Here is a 25,000-nt window from a genome sequence, read left to right as displayed (position 1 = left end):
ATATTAAAAACAATCATCAAAACAAATATACAGATGAAAGTAATACAAAATAAAAACAATTTAATTTCACGGGAGACAATTTTGAGTTTTGGGGCTATTTTGCCTCCATAACATGTCTTCTTTCAGACTATTGGGAGGGGAAAAAAACCATCCAAAACACACATTTAGATGTCTATTCTGCTACACTTTGTCTATTTGCGCGTGTAAATGTTTACTTTGAAAGGCCGGTTGACGTAGTAGTTGGTGGTGATGTACGAGTCCCGTCGGGTCTCCTTGAGGCGCTCTGGCGGCGGGGGCTTCACGTAGATGATGTAGGCCCGCAGCTCGTGGCTCCGCACCGCCTGGATGGACTAAAACGGAGACACGGAAACATTCCAATTCAAGCTTTTCGTTGTGTACTGTTGTATCAGTGGTGTAGTCTAGTGCAGGGGTTTTCAAACTTTTTGTGTGTGTGGACCACTATTTGTAATACACATTTTAAAATATGCCTACACACAGTCCTACCTGAATTAATCCGCACCTCTTAATAGGCCTACTAACACTAAAACTATAACTGGTCATCGCATCAGTACAACAGGCTCGTTAAAAGACACACACAACGGCTGCCACATATTTAATTTATTAATTTACTCAAGCGCCTGAGGGCATAATCAGGTTCATTTGAAAAACAGGCTTATTTCCATAGCAATGGAGTATTTAATCTATACAGTAATAAGAACACTTGGATATAGTCAAAGTTTCAAAACCTAGCCTATTTTAGTAATCACACAATAACTTGACAATTTAATTGAAATTGTATATCAATATACATATTCTTAATTTTTATGGGAATTTCCTGGTAAAATGAAGGTTAAAAAACTATTATTTTATACTTTATTTTGCTTTTCCACGGACCACCTGCAGTACCCTCACGGACCACTAGTGGCATCCAATAAAGTGCGTAATAGTAATGAGACAATCTCTGGCCGAGAGGAGCGGGAAGAACAAAGAGTACATTCAGGGTAGCGCACCTTGCTTTTACAATCTTCTTGGGAAACCTGGACCTGGAGTATGTCCAACTGATAAGCGGCGAGAAGTACCAATGCCGGAGGAAGAGTGAGGGATATGATAGACGAGAGTCAGACTCTCAGAAAAGGCTATTGGCAGTAGGGCTAGAGAGGATTGTCTTCTGTCTTGAAGAAAGTCTGATTCCTTATGCATAAGCTGTAGCTACTTGCAATATTGTCACTAAAGATAATTGACTTTGACTAGAGGACTCCTGAATGTTATTTCTGGCCTACCATTAAACGAACACGCAGGTTAAAGGTGCAGTCAAGTATATATTGGCCAGAATCTGCCCTTTCCCCCAAGGAAGTTTTGAGCATCAACAACTTTGTTTCCTGTATTTGGATACACTTTCATGCACCAATTTACGGTGGAAATACATTTATTTAGCCTATGTGAATAAGAAAATAACCGATAATAATGGAAAGAATGTTGTTGCATGTCATTGGGCATTTTTAAGTGGGTATATGGAAATCCTGGAGCTTTCTTATTGGGTATACTGCGTATACCTGCGTATCACGTAGACTACACCACTGGGTTCCATTAGGTCCCATATGGTGACACTTATACTTATATCTGTACCGTTTATATGTGTCCATTAAAGCTATAGTGCGTAGTTTCTGCCGCCCCCATGAGAAATTCTAAGTCATGATGTAGTATCTAAAGCCATATGACACTGATTTGAGTTTCTGTTATAAGGGGACATTGTTCCATTTTGCTGAGGCCTCAGGTCAGAGGGCAACATTCCAGTGGGGGCCTTTGGAGGAAGTGACTCTAGGGAGGTCATGTAGAATCTACTGACTGGGTGCTCAGGAAGTACCTACCCCCCATCACCACGTCTTATGTTACACAAAGCCCGGAGCATAAATCCTGTGGTACAACAGTAAAACCTCAGGAGTGCATTTTGGGCTTTGTGACTCTCTGAGCTCTGCAGGGCTTGTATTGATGCTGAAAACTTGATGTAATAAAACTTTTATAATCAAGAACAGTGTCAAGCGGATTTTCCTCTTCCACACATCATCACAACATCGTCACTAAAGATACCACAATGACAACAACACTGTCGGCGCGTCCACCTGACACAAGCCTTCTGTGATCACGTACTTAGTTACATTACACCACTGGACGTCATTGTGGTTCTTACATTGGGCTCGATGTCGATGACGCAGATCTTCCCACTGTTTAAAACTTCCCTCACAGACGCGATGCTCGTGCCGTACAGATTCCCTTTGTACTCCCCGTACTCCAAAAACCTGTGGGACAGAATTGTTTTTTTTTTTAAGTCAAACAAACAGTAAATTACTCGAACTTGATGCTTAGATATTAGTTTCTGAATACATTTCGTGGATATAGCGACAGTTTTAGAAGTTGGGATACACACAATCACAGCTTTTTATAATTTCAGTGGGTGTAAACGGCACACTTTTAATAAAAAATTAGTATCAATTAGGAGACACTACAGGCATAAACATCATTTTTCAATTTTGAGTTTTGGGCCTATTTGGCTTCCATAGGATGTCTTCTTTCAGACTATTGGGGAAAAAAAACTCCAAAATACACATTAAGATGTTTATTTTGCTACACTTTGTCTATTTGACCCTGTAAATGTCTCAAAAATTCACCAAAAGTTAGTATTAGATAATGCCTCGTTTGCTGAAAACTCGTAACATAAATATATGTATTAATTTAAGTAACCAGTTGGGACAAATCTCCCTCTTTTAAATATTGGAGGGGGACATATCCCCTGCATATCCCCCCCCCAAAAAAAAAAATTCTACACCTATACACAGCAGAGACAGTCGTACCTGTTGTTATACGCCATGTTGTCGAAGATTTCTCGGCTGGTGAAGTGATATTCTCTGCCAGACTCCTCGTATCCTTTTGGTGCTCTTGTGGTGTCTGTTAATAAGGAATAATATGTATATGTTATTGTTTCTCTTTGAGATTATCGCACAAACTGATCCACCCAAACAAAAGCAAAAGAAACGCTTTCAGGAGGAAGGAAATTTGGGTCATTTATAGAGCTCTCACAATCCTAAATTTTTGCCGTACAATTAATTGTCTCAGAAATAATTGCGATTAACAATATAATTGTCTCTTTCAGTCAAATGTATTACTTTTTTTAAACAAATTAAAGTTTTGAATTAATCCTAGGATATATCTTTATCTTATCGGTCATGTGACCGAGATAATGTAATAACACAAATAGACAGCCTATATATATATATATATATATATATAAGTAAACAACGCCTCTTTATTATCATAAAACATATTTTCTAACTGTACCCCCCCCCCTTGTTATTTTTGTTGCTATGAACGTGTTTAAGGTCAAGTTCCAACAACTAACAATTGAAATAATAATAAAAATATATAGTCTGACCAATAATCACTTATATAATTACAATTTGGCATATTTAAACAAAATCAACAAATACCAGTCATACGCCTAAAGACCTTCGCTAATGTTAGCAATTAATAAATAAAGGACCTGCGATTATTTAAAAAAATTGTGTAATAATTGGGTAACACTTTATTTTAAGACACTTGTAATAAGCTGTAATTAATAGTAATTAGACACTTATAAGGCCTTATAAGATGCTTATAAACACCTATTATAAACTATCCCTATAAACAAAATAAATTCATATAAGTGGTAATTAAAGCACACTTGTATTGTTTACAAGACACTTATAGGCTGTTATTACAAACTTGTTAATAGTTCATAAACCTGTCATAAACATTAATAAGTATATATATATATATCATTAATTAGACTTTATAAGTGTTAATTAAAGCACAATTAACACATTTAGAATTGTTTATAAGACACTTATAGGTTATTATAAACGTGTTAATGTTCATATACCTGTCATAAACATTAATAAGTATATGTATATCATCAGTTAGATTTTATAAAAGGTTCATTACAGAGTAAAAATTTATTATTTCTTATTAGCACCTTTATAAGCACACAAGAAACTTGGCTGGATTGCGATTTGTACTTACGAGGTACAGCGCCCTGGAAGATGTTGGGGTTCATTTCAATCAAGCGCCTCCGAAGTTTATTCACGCCCACACCGGACGGACCTGAGAAAAGAAGTCAAACTTTGTCATAACCTGACAAACAGTCACCTCCTACAAAATATGGCTTCCCAGAGTGTAACGCTGTTTGCTTAAAGCTACATTGTGTAAGAATTTCTCCCATCTAGCAGTGAAATTGTATATGACAACCAACTGAATATTACTTTCTAGCCGTTCCCATTCCGATCGCGTTTTAACTGCTACGGTGGCCGACGCCGAAATTAGCTCGTAGTATCGCCATTGTTTACACGCAGCTGTTCTAGCCATTTCAATTTTTCATTTTTTCAATTTCAATTACCTCTAAGGTATTTTAAAGATGGAGGCGCAACATGCCAGCCATCATTCGAGCGACTCGCCTGTATGTATTCTGAATGGCAGATTCTACGCTTATGAGAATACTTTGATTAGTTGCTGGAAGTTATATTACACATAAATGACCACATATTTGTGAAAGAACAAAGTTTTTTTTTTGCTAAGAATCAACTCAAAAAATGACACAATGTAGGTTTAATGATGGTCTAGTACCGAAACGGTGCCAGCTATTACATTTATTACCACATTTATTTTTTGGCAAGTTAGACAGTGTGCGGGAATAAACAATAATAAACAAGTGTGCAATAAACACACTTTTACCTAATGTTCACCTTCAGACAAACAACATAATCAGATGAAATTACACTGCAAGACCAAAACTTGTATCTTCTATTTGACACATTAAAAGGAAAGGGAAACAAACTACCATCATCTTTAATTTGCTTCATTGTTTTCTCAGAGCTCTGAAAATGTATTTACTTCATTGAAGTATTTGTCTTTCTCCAAAGGTGTGTTTTAATCATTTATATTCCTGCGTGTTTTTCAGAGGAAAATCTAGAACACTTCAGGACTTTTATTTTGAAGCTCAGCAACTTGATCTGCACCGGAAGCTGTAGTCTTCATTGCGGCTACCTTCACACTTTGAACAAGCTGGCGTCTAGCAGAAGCGTGTGTTAGTAGAGTCTCTTAAGATGTGTTGAGAGAGAGGTAAAATGTGTAAAGTCCAGATGCTGAGAGCGTTGGTGAAGCAGCGACTAACTGCGGCTGCTGAAGAGATATTTGGGCTGTTTGAAAGAACGATAGCAGAGTACGAGGAGCAACTTTGTCGTTCAAAAGAGGAGAACGAGCGACAACGGGAGCTACTGGACGCTGTTTCCAACCCCCAGCGTCGGTTACACAGAGCAGGTTTGTTCATTAGCTAAACCCTATGGCTAAACCTTCAGTTGGTCTTTCTCTCCTTCCTGTGTAGTCAAGTCATTTTAAGCCAAAAATGGGGGTCAACCTAGGCCAAATTGCAACAGAAGCAAACTCAACTCATTTTTAATCCTCAGTATGTCCTGAGTAAGGAAAAAAAGCCCCGAAGAATCTCATTGGGGTAAAGTTTCGAAAAAGACCCAATACGCCTATTAATTCTTTTTCTCACGTGAATAGGGTACACATTTTAACCTTAAGATATCACCATGAAAATAACTGAGTTGATTACTTCCATCAAGACAAACAAAAAATGTATTACAAGGTTTTTGAAATTGTTTGTTAACGTGGGCAAACGTCGCATAATCTAATTACGTATGTGCTAATTTGCATAAATACCACAACAGAGCTAAACATTGGGTATAACCAGGTGAAAATGTCTCGTTGAATATTGTTGACATCTAACAGTAAAATACTGAATGTTAAGGTCTGCCATGGACCAACAACTTAATCTGCCATACAGCAATTAAAGGTGGAAATGGTCTCACTTTGATGCCAAAATGGGTTCAATTCAATCGAGTTTACAGACCATAAAAAGCTCAACAACAACCTGCGTTTTCGTCATGTTCCGGAGAAATCCGAAGGTACGGATATTATTGGATTTGTGGGTGGCCTTATTGGGCAGCTCCTGGGAGCTGAGAATTTCCCCACTTCTCCTGTTATCGAGAAGGCTCATCGCTTTCCCTCTACTTTACAAAGCAACGCTTTGAAAGTTGGACCAAGGCCGATTTTGGTGAAATTCCACAGCCTCCGAGATCGTCAACATATCCTAAGACTTTCACGGGAGAAAAAAAAGAGTTGAAATACGAGGGAAAATTTAGGATCCGCATCTTCCCAGACTATACCGCTGGAACAATGAATAAACGACGGCAGTTTGATAACGTAAAAAAAAAAGCTTCGAGAGCTTGATATGAAATACTCTATCTTCCCAGCAACATTGAGGATTAAGGCTGTGTCTCATTTCTCTATCTTACCCCTACCCCTTATCCCTACCCCTTAGTTTTGCGCGCTCCCGTGAGAGTAAGTGCTGTCCCAATGCTCATTTTGGTCGAGGGGTAGGGCTAAGGGGAAGGTCTATATACCCCTTAACGCCAAGTAAGAACGCAAGCCTACTTGAACAGCAAGGGACCCAGATTCATTGCGCAACAAGGAACATGGCTGCCCGGTCGACCAGAGAGATCCATAAATGTAAGTATTTTCGGCTTAAAGAATTGATTTAAAAATTACGACGGTCTTGTTTGATGCTCTACACAGTCCTGTACATATACATTGCAACCATATTTGTAATTGAAACGTTTTTAAAAATTGCTAGCTTGCTATGCTAACGCTAAAGTTAACGTTAGCTACATTGCTTATTTGCACAACAGTCCCGCATTTCTCTGCCTTGAATGGACTCCATGCATGTCTACAGTGTTAACTAAACTCCATTAGCTGCTTTGGAGACATCGATACGTGCTTTACACTGTCCTGTATCACACAGGGACGCCGGAGGAAACCCAGCAGCTGATCCACTTTCTGAAAACGAGCAGAAGTTTCTGCGTTCATGTTGTAGCCATTCATTATTGTATTTGTACTGTATTATTGTAATCATGTGTAATTCATTCCTGTTCATGCACCTGTACATTGTTGTTGGTTATGATACAGGACACTAATGAAAGAAATGGGGTATGAGGGGAAAGGTTACTGGCCAACAGGCATCAGATTGGGGTCTGGAATTTCAGAATAGCTGTAGTTTTTTGTTTGTTTGTGGTCTTGCGTGTCTTTTTTTAGTTTTATACATTTGAGTGCCTTTTTTTATATGTGTGTGACATGTAAGTTATGGTTCTAATAGTTGTAATAATGTTTACTTTATTGGGCAATAAAGACAGCTTTTTGTTAACAAAGAAAGTGTTTCTGAATATCAATGACATTCAAAACAGTGATAACTGAAACAGATATACAACACACCATGCAGTGTGTATACAAATATTTATTGAAAACAGAGCTAAGTATGTATGATGATGTAACCAAGTGGCGTCCCATTTCATAGGGGTATGTTTTCACCTTACCCCTCGTTTTTCGAGGGCTAAGGAGTAGGGGTAAGGGGTAGGGGTAAGATAGAGAAATGGGATTCAGCCTAAATCAGCTGGAAAGATGTTCCAGGTCAAATGTGCAAAAGAAGCCGAACTGTTTCTGGACACTAGGCCCATGGTATGACTGTCAGCACGCTGTCTGCGTCCACTGAATATTGTTGCATTCTTAGCCTGAATTTCTTAAGGCTTCGTAATGTTCTGGGGAGATACCTAAAGAGGGGGGGGAAAAGGGTTGCTTCTCTTATTTTTTCCTGAGGTGAAATTCTAATTTATTTATTTTTTCATTTTCTGTTTTTTTAATTTTTTTAGTTTTTCTGATTTAAGAAACACAACTTACCTGACTATAATGGAACGCTAACGATTTTGCTTTACATGGTGCGTATTTTCTAAATCTAATATGTGGTGACAATGACTTATGATGATGATGCTGGCCTATATTATGTTATACTACTTTTATTAGGCTCTTTTCTTTTTTTCTCTTTTCTCTCCCTTCTTCCTAACTTTTTGCTTTTTTCCCCCCCACTAAACTAAATTAATTTAAATAGTGACTGTTAAGTATCTAGGCCTAATGATAGTTTATTTGCAAAGGTAAATACAATTATTTTGGACATTGTTTTCCTTTATTGAAATTGGGCAGCCAGCGTCTGAATGGCCAACTAGTTTATTGGATGTGTGTGTGTGTGTGGCTCCCGTTCTCATCCCTGCTTCACCACTATCCCTGTCCCTACACTACTAAAACAGCTAGGTTTACATGTAATACATCTAAATATTAGGAGTCTGCCAAACAAAATAGATCTTATAAGAGCATGGCTTGATGTGAGGATGATGTAATGCGCCAGACCCAACAATGCAGAAGAGCTGAAGGCCACTATCAGAGCAACCTGGGCTCTCATAACACCTGAGCAGTGCCACAGACTGATCCACTCCATGCATTACCACGCCGCATTGCTGCAGTACTTCAGGCAAAAGGAGCCCCAACTAAGTATTGAGTGCTGTACATGCTCATACTTTTCATGTTCATACTTTTCAGTTGGCCAACATTTCTAAAAATCCTTTTTTGTATTGGTCTTAATATTCTAATTTTCTGAGATACTGAATTTGGGATTTTCATTAGTTGTCAGTTATAATCATCACAATTAAAAGAAATGAACATTTGAAATATATCACTCTGTGTGTGATGAATGAATATAATACAAATTTCACTTTTTGAATGGAATTACTGAAATAAATCAACTTTTTCATGATATTCTAATTATATGACCAGCACCTGTACATTGTTGAGCTGACAGGGGTGCACGTGGTGGTGGTGTAGCCACCTATGTTTCTTCATATTTATCCTCGGAGCTTATTACTCCATATGAAAATCCTGTGTATTTTGAATGTGTCTTTGTAAAAATCTGTTTCCATGCAAACAAACATCTGATTATAGTTAACATTTACAGACCACCAGGCTCCCCTTCAGAATCAATAAAGTGCATTGGCAATACTATCAGTTCTTTAAATTGTCCAAAAGAAATGATCATCTTAGGGGACTTTAATCGTAATTGGTTAGACCGTTCCTCCCTCAAGGAAAGACTTTTTTTGGAGAGCCTCAATTTAACAAAGCTAATTAAAGAACCTACTCGAGTTGATAATAGATCAAAATCTTTATTAGATTGGATCCTGGTCACTCACCATGATAGGATTATGGACTCAGTACTTTCTGATTGCTTTAGTGATCATTCCATAGTGTATTGCGTATGGAAGATCAGATTACCACGCCTACCACCTAAAATAATTAAAGTAAAACAGATGAAAAATTTTAATGACGAATATTTTATTGAAGATCTATTGAATATAAAGTGGGACAGACTTAATTTAATCCCTTTTGTTGATGCTTGGGACCTTTTTCATACTTAAGTACTTAGTTATTGACAAATACGCTCCTTGGAGGTCAGTACGAGTTAAAGGAAGACCTCTACCTTGGATTAACGGTGAATTGCTGGCACTATTCAAGCAAAGGGATAAGGCTTGGGAGAAACACCGTTCATCAAAGGACCCTCTTGATTGGGAAACTTATAAACATCTAAGAAATGTATGTAAAACAAAAACACGGAATGCCAAATCCAATTATTTTAAAAGTTCCCTGTGCAATTACTATAATAATCCCAAGAAATTCTGGAAAAATCTTAACTATTTGTCCCATTGATGTTCAGAGAGTTATTTCAGAACTGAAGTCTGGAAGCGGTAGAGACCTAGATGGTTTGGAAACTAAGTTTTTAAAGATTGCTTCTAACATACTAGCATATCCATTATCAGACCTATTTAACTTATCATTAACCTCTGGCGAGGTCCCACTAAAATGGAAATGTGCCATAGTAACTCCAATCCATAAAGGAGGTGATCCATCCGATCTTAACAATTACAGACCCATTTCTATTATTAGCAATGTGGCAACATTTTTTGAAAAGCTAATATTTAATCAGTTACATAACTATATTAATCAGTCCTCTATTTTGTCTCAACATCAATCTGGTTTCAGACCAACATTTTCTAACACAACTGCCCTACTAAAGCTCACCAATGATGTGTCATCATCCTTAGATAACAATATGTCCACCGGAGCAATTTTTATAGATTTAACTAAAGCATTTGACCTTGTTAATCACTATATTCTTTTGGATAAACTTCATGCCATTGGTCTCTCTAAACAAGCTCTTCTCTGGTTCAACTCTTATTTACATTTTCGACATCAGTGTGTCCTTATCCACGGTAGTTTATCTCGCTTTTCTATTATGGAAAAAGGTGTCCCTCAAGGATCATCGTTGGGGCTTCTCTTATTCTCAGTCTTCGTCAATGATCTCCCCCAAGTTTGTTCCGATTGTTCTATGCATTTATACGCTGATGACACAGTGATATATATATATATATATATATATATATATATATATAAAATATACTTCTGAAACTATGGTATCTAAGATACAGAACAATCTTCAATATGATTTCGATACTATTCAAAAATGGCTCCAATATAATGACCTTCTGTTGAATAAGAATAAATCATACTGTATGCTTTTCCCAACAAGATCTGCTACCCTGAATCAGACTAACCTGTTAATTAACTTCTTAGATGGCACCCCTCTTGGGAGAGTAGATGAATATAAATACCTTGGCCTTTGGCTTGACTCTCAACTCTCCTTCAAAGCACACAAACACTATTGTAAGGAAGTTAAATCGCAATCTAAGGATCTTGTTATCTTGTAATAAGCTTATTATAGTTAGTATGTGAGTGAATGTGTATGTTGTACTGTAATGTCTTGTCCTTTGTACTGTCCAGTCCTACCAAGGACCCTCTCGAAAATGAGATGACACATCTCAAGAGGTATTCCTCGTAAAATAAATAAATACATACGACGTAAATGTGACGTGAGCAACCTGTTTTCTGGTAGCTGTGCCAAGAGAAATCTCAATAATTCCCAATCTTGCAGAGACGGAGAGCGTAGGGATATGTAAGGAGATAAAATAGGCACAGGCTAATTATTGCTAACTAAAATGCTAGTTAACATTAGTAATTAAACTTAAACAGCTAATGTAAGTCGAAACTGTACAAGTACAAGTTAATGGAGCCTTTTAAACATTGTCGTGTTTCTTTAGAAATAAACAATGGGCAAATAGTCTTTAAACGCTTCAGATGTAAAGTTATTCGCTGTCAAAGTGACGTCAAAATGAATGGCAGTCAATGGAATGCTAACGTCGGGTGATCGTTTGGTTACATCAAAATGGCACCATAGGAGGTTCGCGTTCTGAAGCGAAGCTTACCCCCTTGTCAACAACCCGTAGATCTTATGGCGCCATTTTGATGCTAACAAGCACTGTTGTGGAAGTTTTTGTTGCAGCAGGTGTTAAAGGTTTTGGAAGAAATTAGATTTTGTGAAACAAAATAAAGACAGTTGAAGACTAAACCAAGTTAGGTTTTTGTAAGTTTACAAGGAAGCACACAGTTCACAAAAGGCACGCAGCGCTTAAGTGAAAGGTCTGTTCAACGAATAAGAAAAAGCACACCGTATATATATGCATCTCCAGTGAGATAGAAAGACATACCCCCCCTTTCTAAACATGACTCAACATTTCTTACAATCAAACATAGTCAGACATTCAGGAGCCACTTCACTTCTTCCCCTCTGTACCACTTTCTACCCAAAGGTTTAGACATCCCGTTTATCTCAACTATGTGAGAAGTCTCAACTATCCAGGGAGAAATAACAGTTTAGGGTGCCCTTGTAGTCCCTATCTGTTCAGCGTACACATTACGTTTCCAGACTTTGTGGCTCTTACTTTCAACATGCGAGGAAAAGAAAAAAACTCACTTCCAGTTTTGTGAGAGAAACTGTAAAATAAATTATACAAATAATATAGAGAATCATGCTTAAATGTAAATTTGCCATCACAACCCCCCCGTTAGCATCGTATTGACTGCCATTCATTTTTACGTCACGACAGCGAATAACTTTACATCTGAAGCGTTTAAAGACTCTATTTGTCCGTTGTTTATTTCTAAAGAAACACGACAATGTCTAAAAGGCTCCATTACTTTGTACCTCACGTTATGGCTTTGTAGCAGCTGTTTTTGTAAAAATAGGCTAACGATTGTGTCATAACCACGCGACTTACTGTCGCACAGTAGAGGAATTACCATATAGTACAGGAGAAGCTCGCAGGCAGTTTCAACTTACTTTAGCTGTTTAAGTTTAATTACTAATGTTAACTATCATTTTAGTGATCAATAATTAGCCTGTGCCTATGTTATCTCCTTACATATACCTACGCTCTACGTCTCTACAAGATTGGGATTGATTGAGATTTCTCTTGGCACAGCTACCAGAAGACTTACAACTTTCAGACAGGTTGCTCACGGCACATTTACGTCTTCTCTCTCAGTTGGAGGCTGCGCAGTAACGCTCAGCGCTCACCGGAAAAGTACTTCTAAGATCTTTCACTGGTCTCCGTCCAGAGCAACGAGATCTGTTGGTCCAGTTTATATACTGTCTATGGTATTCTGCCATGTTGCGCCTCCATCTTTAAAATACATTAGCCAAAGAGGGACATACCTCAGCGCTTTTACACGCCTGTTGAAGATTGAGGATCACGCTGATACTTTACTAACATTAGCTTGCATTCGTTTGGGAACCTGATAGCTGATATTGGCATGAAATGGTACCAAAATAACGAAAACGTGAAACTATTATTACACTGGAAGGAACACTCAAAGTCGTACTTCTTGGAATAATATGGCCACTGTAGGAGTTAAAACTCGCTCGGAATGGGGGACTAGAAAGAGATATACAGTGGGGCAAAAAAGTATTCAGTCAGCCACCAATTGTGCAAGTTTTCATCATAGGTACACTTCAACTATGAGAGACAAAATGAGAAAAGAAAGTCCAGAAAATCACATTGTAGGATTTTTAATGAATTTATTTGCAAATTATGGTGGAAAATAAGTATTTGGTCAATAACAAAAGTTCATCTCAATACTTTGTTATATACCCTTTGTTGGCAATGACAGAGGTCAAACGTTTTCTGTAAGTCTTCACAAGGTTTTCACACACTGTTGCTGGTATTTTGGCCCATTCCTCCATGCAGATCTCCTCTAGAGCAGTGATGTTTTGCGGCTGTCGCTGGGCAACACAGACTTTCAACTCCCTCCAAAGATTTTCTATGGGGTTGGGATCTGGAGACTGGCTAGGCCACTCCAGGACCTTGAAATGCTTCTTATGGAGCCACTCCTTCGTTGCCCGGGCGGTGCGTTTGGGATCGTCATGCTGAAAGACCCAGCCACGTTTCATCTTCAATGCCCTTGCTGATGGAAGGAGGTTTTCACTCAAAATCTCACGATACATGGCTCCATTCATTCTTTCCTTTACACTGATCAGTCGTCCTGGTCCCTTTGCAGAAAAACAGCCCCATGCTTCACAGTAGGTATGGTGTTCTTTGGATGCAACTCAGCATTCTTTCCCCTCCAAACACGACGAGTTGAGTTTTTACCAAAAAGTTCTATTTTGGTTTCATCTGACCATATGACATTCTCCCAATCCTCTTCTGGATCATCCAAATGCTCTTTAGCAAACTGCAGACTCGCCTGGACATGTACTGGCTTAAGCAGGGGGACACGTCTGGCACTGCAGGATTTGAGTCCCTGGCGGCGTAGTGTGTTACTGATGGTAGCCTTTGTTACTTTGGTCCCAGCTCTCTGCAGGTCATTCACTAGGTCCCCCGTGTGGTTCTGGGATTTTTGCTCACCGTTCTTGTGATCATTTTGACCCCACGGGGTGAGATCTTGCGTGGAGCCCCGGATCGAGGGAGATTATTAGTGGTCTTGTATGTCTTCCATTTTCTTATAATTGCTCCCACAGTTGATTTCTTCACACCAAGCTGCTTACCTATTGCAGATTCAGTCTTCCCAGCCTGGTGCAGGTCTACAATTTTGTTTCTGGTGTCCTTTGACAGCTCTTTGGTCTTGGCCATAGTGGAGTTTGGAGTGTGGCTGTTTGAGGTTGTGGACAGGTGTCTTTTATACTGATAACAAGTTCAAACAGGTGCCATTAATACAGGTAACGAGTGGAGGACAGAGGAGCCTCTTAAAGAAGAAGTTACAGGTCTGTGAGAGCCAGAAATGTTGCTTGTTTGTAGGTGACCAAATACTTATTTTCCCAAGGAATTTGCAAATAAATTCATTAAAAATCCTACAATGTGATTTTCTGGATTTTATTTTCTCATTTTGTCTCTCATAGTTGAAGTGTACCTATGATGAAAATTACAGGCCTCTCTCATCTTTTTAAGTGGGAGAACTTGCACAATTGGTGGCTGACTAAATACTTTTTTGTGTAGGAGGGCCCTAATATGTCAGTCAACAGCCTTTCCAACAGTTTTCCAAGGCTGAAAAGGAAGACTGGTAGTGTAGATGTAACCTGAGTAACTGACTGAGCAACCAGTATTTCTTTATAACAATCCAGGTGATAAGATACAGTTCCACAACATTTCTCTGTATGCGTTTCCTGCAGATGTTGAGCAGCTGTTGGTGGTTAAAGAAGAGGTTCCATCTGAGCAGCAGGAGTGTAGCTCCAGTGTGGACCAGCAGGAGCCAGAGCCCCCCCCACACATTAAAGAGGAACAGGAGGAACCATGGAGCAGTCAGGAGGGAGTGCAGCGTCAAGGGTTGGAGTTGACTGATATCACCAAGTTCCCATTCACTCCTGTCCCTGTGAAGAGTGAAGATGATGAAGAGGAAGCTCAGTCCTCACAGCTTCATCAAAGACAAACTCAACACATGGAAACAGAAGCAGATGGAGAGGACTGTGGAGGACCAGAACCAGCCAGGAACTCACATCCACGTTTACAACCAGAGACTGAAGACCAGACTGGAGACTCTTCTGATCCTGAGACTGATGACAGTGCTGATTGGAAGGAGACCAGAGAACCTCAGTCAGCTTTGAACTCTCTGAAACATGATTCAACGTGTAAGAAACCATTCAGCTGCTCTGAGTGTGGCAACAGATTTGCCAACAAGGCACACCTGAAGAGACACATGAAAACTCACAAAGGAGAAAAACCTTTCAGCTGCTCTGAGTGTGATAAAGCTTTCATCAAAAGTGGACACCTGAAGAAACACATGAGAACTCACACAGGTGAGAAGCCTTTTAGCTGCTCAGTTTGTAAGAAATCTTTCACAGAGAGAGGAAATTTACGGTCACACATGGCAGTCCACACAGGAGAGTAAAGATTCAGCTGCAGTGTTTGTAACGAAAGATTTGCCTGGCGTTCTCACGTCAAAACCCATTCACTCAGCAACGATATGACGATGGGACGTATGTAAATAATGTTCATGAGCTCTATTTGAATCTAAGCTCTTTAATAGGCCGTTGCCAAAACCACCAGACTCCATGTAAATAAACGTTTTTTTTTATCATCGTAAAACACACTTCATTCAAAGTGGACAAAAATAAAACTACCAAAAGCCGTCTTGGTTCATCTTTCCACTGTTCTAACAATCACCACTCTGGTTTGGTTGAAATAAACTCTTAATTTACACATTTACATATATAATATGCTGGCTCTATTCACGCTAAAAGTACTGATTATTTACATGGAGTCTGGTGGGTTTGGTGATGGGGATTTCAGGGATGTTATCTAGATAAACAAACGTCAACAGTAACGTTTCTATTTAGCAACAGTTTGCTTTTATCAAAAGCATCATGGCCCTCATTTATGAAACGTATGTACGACCAAAAACAGGCGTAGGACGGGTGTACGCCGATTCCTACGCAAAGCAAGGGATTTATCAATTTGAACGTGAGCGTAGGCTGCGATAAAATCTCACGTCTGGTCTGAACTCGTGTACGCAAGTTTTCGAGTCAGTGTGGACTTGCGGTGCAGCATATAAAAAGTTTAACAGGAGAAGGAGAAGTCATCAGTTGATCACTTATCAGCAATGGCAGATCTGGCTCTTTTTAAAAGACCTCTATTCGCCAGTACAACACTGCACACGTACGCGCACGGGCCACGGTGGAGCGCTCCATCGGCTTGATTAAGGGCAGATGGCGGAGGACACACGCTCTCCCTCACAGCTGTTGCCTGGTTCTGACTCATGAAAAAAACACGAGAAAAATAAAAGACATAAACTCTGCTACTGTGTGTTTATTTAAATATAGGTAAACCATATAGGCCTAAGAGATTGCAATATAAGCCTGTATATTACTATTAGGACTATAGCATACATATGTTAAGGATGTATAAATTAAATAAACTTCAGCTGGAGTCTGATTTACCATGGCAACACTGTTCACTGCATCAGTGATCTCTTTCATTCCGCATTCTTTCTACAGCCTTTAATACCAGTTTTCAGGCTGCCAAATCTACAAACCTAAGTGCAAGTGAACCTGAGATATCAGGGTTTCAATCTCCACCTCTGAAAAGTGCTGCTTCTTAGCCGGATTACGTCTCGCCATGTCGTAAATTGTAGGGGCGAGGCCTCAAAACCCAGAATATATTGGGGCGTGATATTTAAATTACGATCATTTCCAGCCACTGCATTTATCAATGTACGACCATTCTTACGCTCTGATTGGTGTGATACAAACGTTTCATGAATCACACGTGACGCCTGTCTTAAGATGATTTCTGCGCTCATATCTGCGCTGGTTTCTACGTTAGGTTGATAAATGAGGGCCCATATGTTTTACATTACAAGCCAGGATATGTTAGTGTCTCTTCTCTGTCCTCTCTCACAGAAGGAGTCTTTGGATCAGAATAAAATCCGTTTTAGCCTGATGTTACTACTGTGAGTCCGTTCAGCTTTACAGATATCACACACAAGATGGCCCTAATACGTCAGTCAACAGCCTTTCCAACAGTTTTCCAAGGCTGAAAAGGAAGACTGGTAGTGTAGATGTAACCTAAGTAACTGAATTGAGCAACCAGTATTTCTTTATAACAATCACAACCCAGGTGATAAGATACAGTTCCACAACATTTCTCTGTATGTGTTTCCTGCAGATGTTGAGCAGCTGTCGGTGGTTAAAGAAGAGGTTCCCCCTGAGCAGCAGGAGTGTAGCTCCAGTGTGGACCAGCAGGAGCCAGAGCCCCCCCCACACATTAAAGAGGAACAGGAGGAACCGTGGAGCAGTCAAGAGGGAGAGCAGTTTACAGGGCTGGAAGAGGCTGATATCACGAAGTTCCCATTCACTCCTGTCCCTGTGAAGAGTGAAGATGATGAAGCTCAGTCCTCACAGGTTCATCAAAGACAAACTCAACACATGAAAAAAATAGCTGATGGAGAGGACTGTGGAGGCCCAGAACCAGCCAGGAACTCGCATCCACATTTACAACCAGAGACTGAAGACCAGACTGGAGACTCTTCTGATCCTGAGACTGATGACAGTGCTGATTGGAAGGAGACCAGAGAACCTCAGTCAGCTTCGAACTCTCTGAAGCATGATTCAACGTGTAAGAAACCATTCAGCTGCTCTGAGTGTGGCAACAGATTTAGCTTGAAGTCAAACCTGAAGAACCACATGAGAACTCACACAGGAGAAAAGCCTTTCAGCTGCTCAAAGTGTGGTAAAGCTTTCACTGAAAGCGGAACCCTGAAGAACCACATGAGAACTCACACAGGTGAAAAACCTTTCAGCTGCTCTGAGTGTGATAAAGCTTTCATCAAAAGTGGACACCTGAAGATCCACATGAGAACTCACACAGGAGAGAAGCCTTTCAGCTGCAGTGTTTGTAAGAAATCGTTTAAAGGAAGTGGAGGTTTACAGTACCACATGAAAACTCACTCAGGTGAAAAACCTTTCAGCTGCTCTGAGTGTGATAAAGCTTTCACCGAACGTGGAAGCCTGAAGAAACACATGAGAACTCAGAAACACATGAGAACTCACACAGGAGAGAAGCCTTTTAGCTGCTCAGTTTGTAAGAAGTCTTTTAGAGAGAGAGGAAGTTTACAGTCACACATGGCAGTCCACACAGGTGAGAAAAGATTCAGCTGCAGTGTTTGTAACAAAAGATTTGCCCGGCGTTCTGATGTCAGAACACATAAATGCGTTGGTCCGATGGAAACAGAAGCTGATGGAGAGGACTGTGAAGGACCAGAACCAGCCACGAGCTCACATCCACATCCACTTTTACAACCAGAGACAGAAGACCAGACTGGAGACTCTTCTGATCCTGAGACTGATGACAGTGCTGATTGGAAGGAGACCAGAGAACCTCAGTCAGCTTTGAACTCTCTGAAACATGATTCAACGTGTAAGAAACCATTCAGCTGCTCTGAGTGTGGCAACAGATTTGCCAACAAGGCACACCTGAAGAGACACATGAAAACTCACAAAGGAGAAAAACCTTTCAGCTGCAGTGTTTGTAAGAAATCTTTTACAGTAAGTGGAGGTTTACAGTACCACATGAAAACTCACACAGGTGAAAAACCTTTCAGCTGCTCTGAGTGTGATAAAGCTTTCACCGTAAGTGGAAGCCTGAAGATCCACATGAGAACTCACACAGGAGAGAAGCCTTTCAGCTGCAGTGTTTGTAAGAAATCTTTTACAGTAAGTGGAGGTTTACAGTACCACATGAAAACTCACACAGGTGAAAAACCTTTCAGCTGCTCTGAGTGTGATAAAGCTTTCACCGTAAGTGGAAGCCTGAAGAAACACATGAGAACTCACACAGGAGAGAAGCCTTTTAGTCAAAACACATAAATGTGTTGGTCCGATGGAAACAGAAGCTGATGGAGAGGACTGTGGAGGACCAGAACCAGCCACGAGCTCACATCCACGTTTACAACCAGAGACTGGAGACTCTTGGGATCCTGAGACTGGTGACATGGAATAACGTTTGTGCCTTTAAGTCCGAGCAAAACTTCTTAAGTATCAAACAAAAATCTTTATGTAGCAACATCTACAGTATATAGAAGACATTATATTGTGTGGTAGGAAAGAGTACACTCTTATTTTAAATATTTTGTTAGATATTGTTTGGTCTTGTAATGTCTGTCATATAATCAATTATAATCAAGAAGTCAGACAAATGTAACCACCCGATATTTTAGACGGCCCACACATATATTCACTTCTTTCTAAGTAACGTATGTTTAGCAAGATTCACTACTAATCATGTATCAATACACAATGGGTTCATGTTTTAATTTTGTGTCATGTTTAAGCACAATTTAGGCCCAGCAGTCTCGGAGAGGAGACTTTTCTGTGTCAGGGAGACAGGAAGCGCAGGGTGAAAGCTATCTTTAAGGGAGATGTGAGGGAGGTAGCATAGGGAAGTTAGCCTAGCAAGGTGTTTCCTGTCCGGGAGCGGAGGAGTTTTCTCTTTGAAGCAAAGCTGAGATGGACATATTATGATCTGTATAAAACTATAAAAACTCACTTGTGCATTGCTATGTTCCAAGGTAATATGATCAGTGACACCAAAATGATTAAGGTCTTCTGACATGTATAGTGTCTCCTATGCCAGCATCCTCATTTAGGCCATGGTAAAGCAATATAATCGTTTGATATGACCAGTGTGGTACACCAGGACATGCTGAGTAGCCTCCAGGATGAAATAAAGTGAAATCATTTGAAGTACATCTGTTGACTAGCATGTACGTTAATAGTTATTTTCTGGGTCACAACGACCTAGGTGTACTTAAGAAAAGGAAGATGAGGACTGTTAGAAGTAAAAATATCACCAGTTCAGCTCATCTAAAGATGTAACCAACATGAGGTAACTGTGGCCGTGAACGTGTCCAACGGACACCACCCACAACGCTGTATAAGAAGAGTCATATGAAACTTAGATTCCGTTGTCTATTCGACTGACTATCGCCGGTGGTCAGTTGATGTGTCTGAGGCAGCTCGGTTTGTTTGTTAAAATGTAACAAATCAGCATGTGAATATCAACAGTCTTTGGAGTCTTCATGGTGTCCTCGCTTAGAAATAAAATGGATAAAAAGGCCATTGGACTGTTAGCCATGGTCATTTGATGGGTACACAACAAAATGGCGATTGTTGTTAGTTATCAAGGTGACAATACGTGTCAGTGGGGCCGTAAACTGTGTCGAAGGTCGCTGGGAGGAGAGCCACCCAACGCAGCTCGGTTGACGTTCTCGGAGGGAATGAGGACAGGGTTGGGGTTAGAACAGTTAGACCCGGGGCGACGTCTAGCTCACCCAGTAAGAGCGTGCGCCCCATGTAGGCTTAGTCCTTGCAGCGGCCCGAGTTCGAGTCTGACCTGCGGCCCTTTGCTGCGTGTCACCCCCTGTCTCTCCCCTGTCACTGTCACATAAAGGGAAAAGGCCCAAAGGGTCAGCGGCCGCTAACGTTATACCCAGCCCGCTGTTCAGCTCATTCTCTCAAAGCGCGGCAGAACCAGCCAGTGTTGGTTGGCTGCTAACTCCGCCTTAACGTTCCCCCCCTCGACACATCGTTCACAGAAAACGAGCCGAATGAAGCTGTCACTCGGGGGCGATAGTAATGTGCTTTCTGTGGATGAAGCTTATTTGACTCATTCAGCGGCTGGCCCTCTGCCTCCTAGCGTTACTACTCAATGGCCTTTCTATTCATTTCGTCTGACAATTTCTTCTGTAAGAAGAAGTACCGTAAGAACTTCACTTCTAATTTTATAAATAGGTAGTAGAAGTAGTTTAAATAACTAGTACACACACAAATCACACTGTATGGTCCATGCCTCCACGTACCTACGTACGTAGCCACGGCGTAGATTTTAACGCAGAAGCATAAATCACGCTTAAGCCTTATAATGGTAGGGAAAACCCTGTGTTGTGCAGCCCTGGTTAAAATGCAGCATTACCGTACCTAAGAGGGCGATGAGGCGGTGTGCGTCCTGCGGGTGGCGCTGGTAGCGCACCACCTCCTCGTAGGGGCAGTTGAGGGAGTTGCGGCAGCTGCTGGGGCAGCGGGCGTAGCAGGACGGCTGGATGGTGCTGTGAGAACGCCGCCGACACAGACGCATGCTGCGCCTGAAGCCCACTGAGACCAAATCAAAAGTTAACGTTATTGTGTGAATCTTTGAGAAATGAGCAATGATATATGCAGCACTCATGCAAACCCTTATATAGAACATAAATGATATAAACCACTTGTGATGTGCAGATTTCAGTGCAGGATAGAGTCACATTGTTGCAGAGATTTCAGACAAGCGGTGGAAGAAGTATTCAGATCCTTTATTTAAGTAAAAGTACTAACACCACACTGTTACATTTCAGTGTCTGTAAGATACTTATTTGCAAGTCTTCTGTTTGTCATAAGTAGGGTTGGGTATCGTTTAGGTTTTTTCCCCGATACTGGTGTTAAAACGGTGCCGCTGCCTGAACCGAAATATATATATTTATAATATATATAATATAAATTATTAAAAAAAGGAGCACAAAACGACAGCTTGTTTATTGCTAAGGCCATATGGTCAAAATTAAATGATTGATTAATAATGTAATGACAATAACTTATAACAATGACTTATTTCACCAGTAAATTGCTGGTAAACGACAAAAACAAGCACCAGATGGGAAAAGGGTATTTTACAATAACTTTGAATTCAACACAAGGCTAGCGAGTTTCAAGTGAACGCACCGTCTGTGTTGTTTTTCCGGCAGCTGCAGTCAGACTGTCACGTCCCGCTGTTGGAATCCTCTACAGGGAAATCCAGTCAGACTTTAAACCGCTTAACATAAGCTGTCAGCATTTTAACCATTGTGTTAATCCAGCTACTAGCTAACGGTAACGTAGCGTCCCGTGCAGCGATGCTTCTGAAATAAAAAAAAGTCAGGCTCCGAAATGAGGCACTGAAATTTTCGTTCTTATTCGGTCTCATTACTACCGTTTACGTCGGAACCGGTGCCCTATTGGCACCGCGTTTCAGTACCCAACCCTACTCATAAGTATGTCTTTTGGGTCTTATATTTGCAGCTCTTTTAACAGAAAGTATCGATTTGATGTGAGAATAATAAGAGATGATCAATGAAGCTTCGATCACAAATTATCCTTTTTTTCCAGTGGAAGTTCATAATCTCTGTTTCCTGAGGCGCTGTAAGAAGTATTCAGATCCTTTACTTAATCTTAATGTGTAAAGTAACTAGTAACTAAAGCTGTAACAGATGAATGTAGTGGAGTAAAAAGTACAATATTTCTCTCTGAAATGTAGCAGAGTAGAAGTAGAAAGTGGTATGAAAAGAAAAAGACTCAAGTAAAGTACAAGTACCTCAACATTTGGACTTAAGTACAGTACCGGAGTACATGTGCTTAGTTACATGCCAGTGCTGATTTAAGACTTACCTAAGTAGATCCCTTCAACGTTGCTGCTGAAGTCATCCTCCTCTAGATAAAGAGAAGCAGAGTGGAAAAGATATGGAGGTGAGTTCACCCACAAATTGATCATTGTATGTACGTATTTGGTCCTCAGTACTAAAAAAATACAAACATCGGAGGTTTTCTTCACCTTCTCTGAGCTCCTCTGTCCGTTAGACAGCAGGAGGGTTTGCAACAGAAACAAGAAAACAAATGTTTCAGATGAAGGACGGAGAATTCACAGTCCAAACCAGACAAAACAAGAGATCTTCAACAGGGAAGGGGGGGGGTCAATTTCATGCAGCACAATATGTTTTAGCTCTATCCTAATTATTTGTATTACATTTTATATATTTGTCTTTTTATGTCCAGGTTCCATGTTGAATTGAACGTGTCTTTTGTTTTGGTAACGTATGTATAGTACTGTAAAAACTAGTTTGCAATATATGTTATTTCACGTTGTGTCAACAAAAAAAAGTATTTTTGTCCAAGGGACTTGAAGCATTGCGTTGTTCGGACTATTATAATTGTAAGTTGCCAGTTGATATTAGTTGTTAAAAAACTTGGGGATTAGACGGACGCACAAATGATTGTTGTACCCTCAACTATTATCGTTACATTTTTTTTATATATATATATATATATATTTTTTTTTTTTAACACACTGAAGATATGTTATGTTTACTATAGGTAAGGTAGCCCCTATGGTAGCCATACAGTTAAAGGGAAACTTCGTTTTTTTTCAACCTGGACCCTATTTTTGTGTCTAAGTGACTGACTGGAACAACCGGGCTGCAAATGTGACGATGCTAAAATTGCTGTTTATTTACATGGGGTCTGGTGGCTGTTTAAAAAAAGGATCTTACTCTTTAACAGAAAGGTTGACCTCCTTAGAAACCCTTCCCATAATGTTGTCAGACACTTAGAATATTAATCTGAGCCTGTGAGCGGCAAAACGAGCACTTTTGTGGACGTAAATTGAAGCTGCGCAATTGCACCATTAACTTAACATTGTAGCTTGTTTCACTGACTGCCGACTGCAGCAGTGTCGCATAATCCTGGACCAATGTCAAAGGATTGTTGTTCCCATCAGTCACTTAGACACAAGAACATAGGACAATAGGGTCCAGGTTGAAAAAAAAAAAGGTAGTTACCCTTTAAGTTTACAGTAAGGAGTTACTGTGCCTTCCACATGTATGTTTACTGTAACGTTACAGTAAAACTCGTAAAACAGTACTCCGTCTCTCTTTCAGCTTAGGGGTCCCTGGCCTAAAAGACATTGAAGAACCTTGAGGAAAAAAAGACTTACCTACCAGATTCAAATGCCTCCTCATCTGACAGAAATACAAAAATATACACACGGGGGAAATTAATCGCAAAGCAAATAAGTGTACTTTTTTTTTTTTTTGTTTTTACATAAGAATACAGGTCAGTAAAGTGACAGGTGAAGCTTTACCTGCTTCTACACATTTGTCATCAATGGCCATCATGTCTTCCTCTGTGGGTGAAAAATGGACATCGAGCTATACTGTGTTTAAAAGAAAATACAGCAAAGCAAACCAGTGTTACCTTAACCTTAAAACCCTGTTTAAGAAGTGTGTTAACCCTTGTGTTGTCTTCACCATCGTCCATGAACTTGTCATTCCGTGTAAAGAATTGAAAAATGCGTTTTGTTTGGACCTTTTACCGACTTTTTTGACGATTTTTTTTATGCTTTTGGCGCATTTTTAAAAGTTTTTGTCCCTCTTTTCAACGCTTTTTTTTTAAATTCATGGTCAATAAACCTGATAAAATGACATTATACCTAATTTGGAGTTTGAAAAACAAGCAGATATGAACTATTTTTTGACTAATACAACAGTTAAGATCAGAGGATGTTGAGTGAATCACATACTGGTTTATGTCAAAGTTTGGTCAGGATGCTGATTTGAAATAAAACAACCAACATTCAATGGAAGTAATCAATAATTGTACCTGCGAAGAACATGGATGCATGAATGTATGCATCCAAGTTATTTTGGAAGCAATTTGGTTGGAAGAAACCCATATTTCTGATATAAAAACTTTGAAAACGGGTCAAAGTTGACCCGAGGACAACACAATACGACAAAATATTGATCTAGAAATCGGTGCGCTAAAGTCATGCCTGGACCATACGTAGCGCCACCATACGTATATCTGTAACACGACCAGGGCTTTAAATGAACTTTTTTGGTCACCGGCCAACATGGCTAGTAGATTTTTAAGTTACCAGCCAATCAGATTTTCCACTCGCCAAATTTTTTAGTTTCGCACCGTTCCGTTTGTCTTCTCCGTTTCAGCGTAGCTCGCCATCGATACCACGCGCTAGCCACATAGCCAACGGTTGTTTGACACTTTACAACTTAGTATTCATGGGAAATGTAGGATTAACACTACAGTGTCGCCAGATAAAAAAAATTTACGTTTCCAAGCCAAACACACGCACAACCGCCCACATTTCGGTAACACTTTACTTGAAGATATCTACATAAGAGTGACATGACACCATCATGACACATGAACCTAACCCTAACCCGAACCCTAACCATAACTTGTCATGACAAAAACCAAATCACACTTACTAAAAAGAAGCGTTATGTCAAACGTTTATGACTTGTTTATAATGTTTATGACACGTTCATGACAGTGTCATGTCACTCTTATGTA

At 39.9% G+C, this 25,000-nt stretch overlaps 2 protein-coding genes across 2 annotated transcripts in view; one reads left to right on the top strand and one right to left on the bottom strand.

Moving 5' to 3' along the window:
* mpp4b (MAGUK p55 scaffold protein 4b) overlaps window positions 1–25,000 on the bottom strand; it is a 41,662-nt gene that overhangs the window by 2,453 nt on the left and 14,209 nt on the right. The window contains exons 12-20 of the mRNA XM_078243800.1: window positions 23,769–23,810; window positions 23,626–23,646; window positions 22,464–22,478; window positions 22,301–22,342; window positions 20,825–20,998; window positions 4,054–4,134; window positions 2,850–2,943; window positions 2,189–2,297; window positions 216–350 (exon numbers count right to left, since the gene is read on the bottom strand). Of these exons, the coding sequence (XP_078099926.1) occupies window positions 216–350; window positions 2,189–2,297; window positions 2,850–2,943; window positions 4,054–4,134; window positions 20,825–20,998; window positions 22,301–22,342; window positions 22,464–22,478; window positions 23,626–23,646; window positions 23,769–23,810 (713 nt within the window). The remainder of the gene's footprint in view (window positions 1–215; window positions 351–2,188; window positions 2,298–2,849; window positions 2,944–4,053; window positions 4,135–20,824; window positions 20,999–22,300; window positions 22,343–22,463; window positions 22,479–23,625; window positions 23,647–23,768; window positions 23,811–25,000) is intronic.
* Window positions 5,083–19,161, top strand: LOC144512847 (uncharacterized). The gene is made up of 3 exons (XM_078243799.1): window positions 5,083–5,346; window positions 14,525–15,148; window positions 17,016–19,161. The coding sequence occupies exons 1-3, from the start codon at window positions 5,154–5,156 to the stop codon at window positions 18,713–18,715; spliced, it is 2,517 nt and encodes an 838-aa protein (XP_078099925.1). The 5' UTR covers window positions 5,083–5,153; the 3' UTR covers window positions 18,716–19,161.

This window comes from Sander vitreus, chromosome 24 (genome assembly GCF_031162955.1).
Source record: "Sander vitreus isolate 19-12246 chromosome 24, sanVit1, whole genome shotgun sequence".
Lineage (NCBI taxonomy): Eukaryota > Metazoa > Chordata > Actinopteri > Perciformes > Percidae > Sander > Sander vitreus.
Note: the sequence above shows the minus strand (reverse complement) of the source record. Positions and strands in the feature narration are given on the sequence as shown.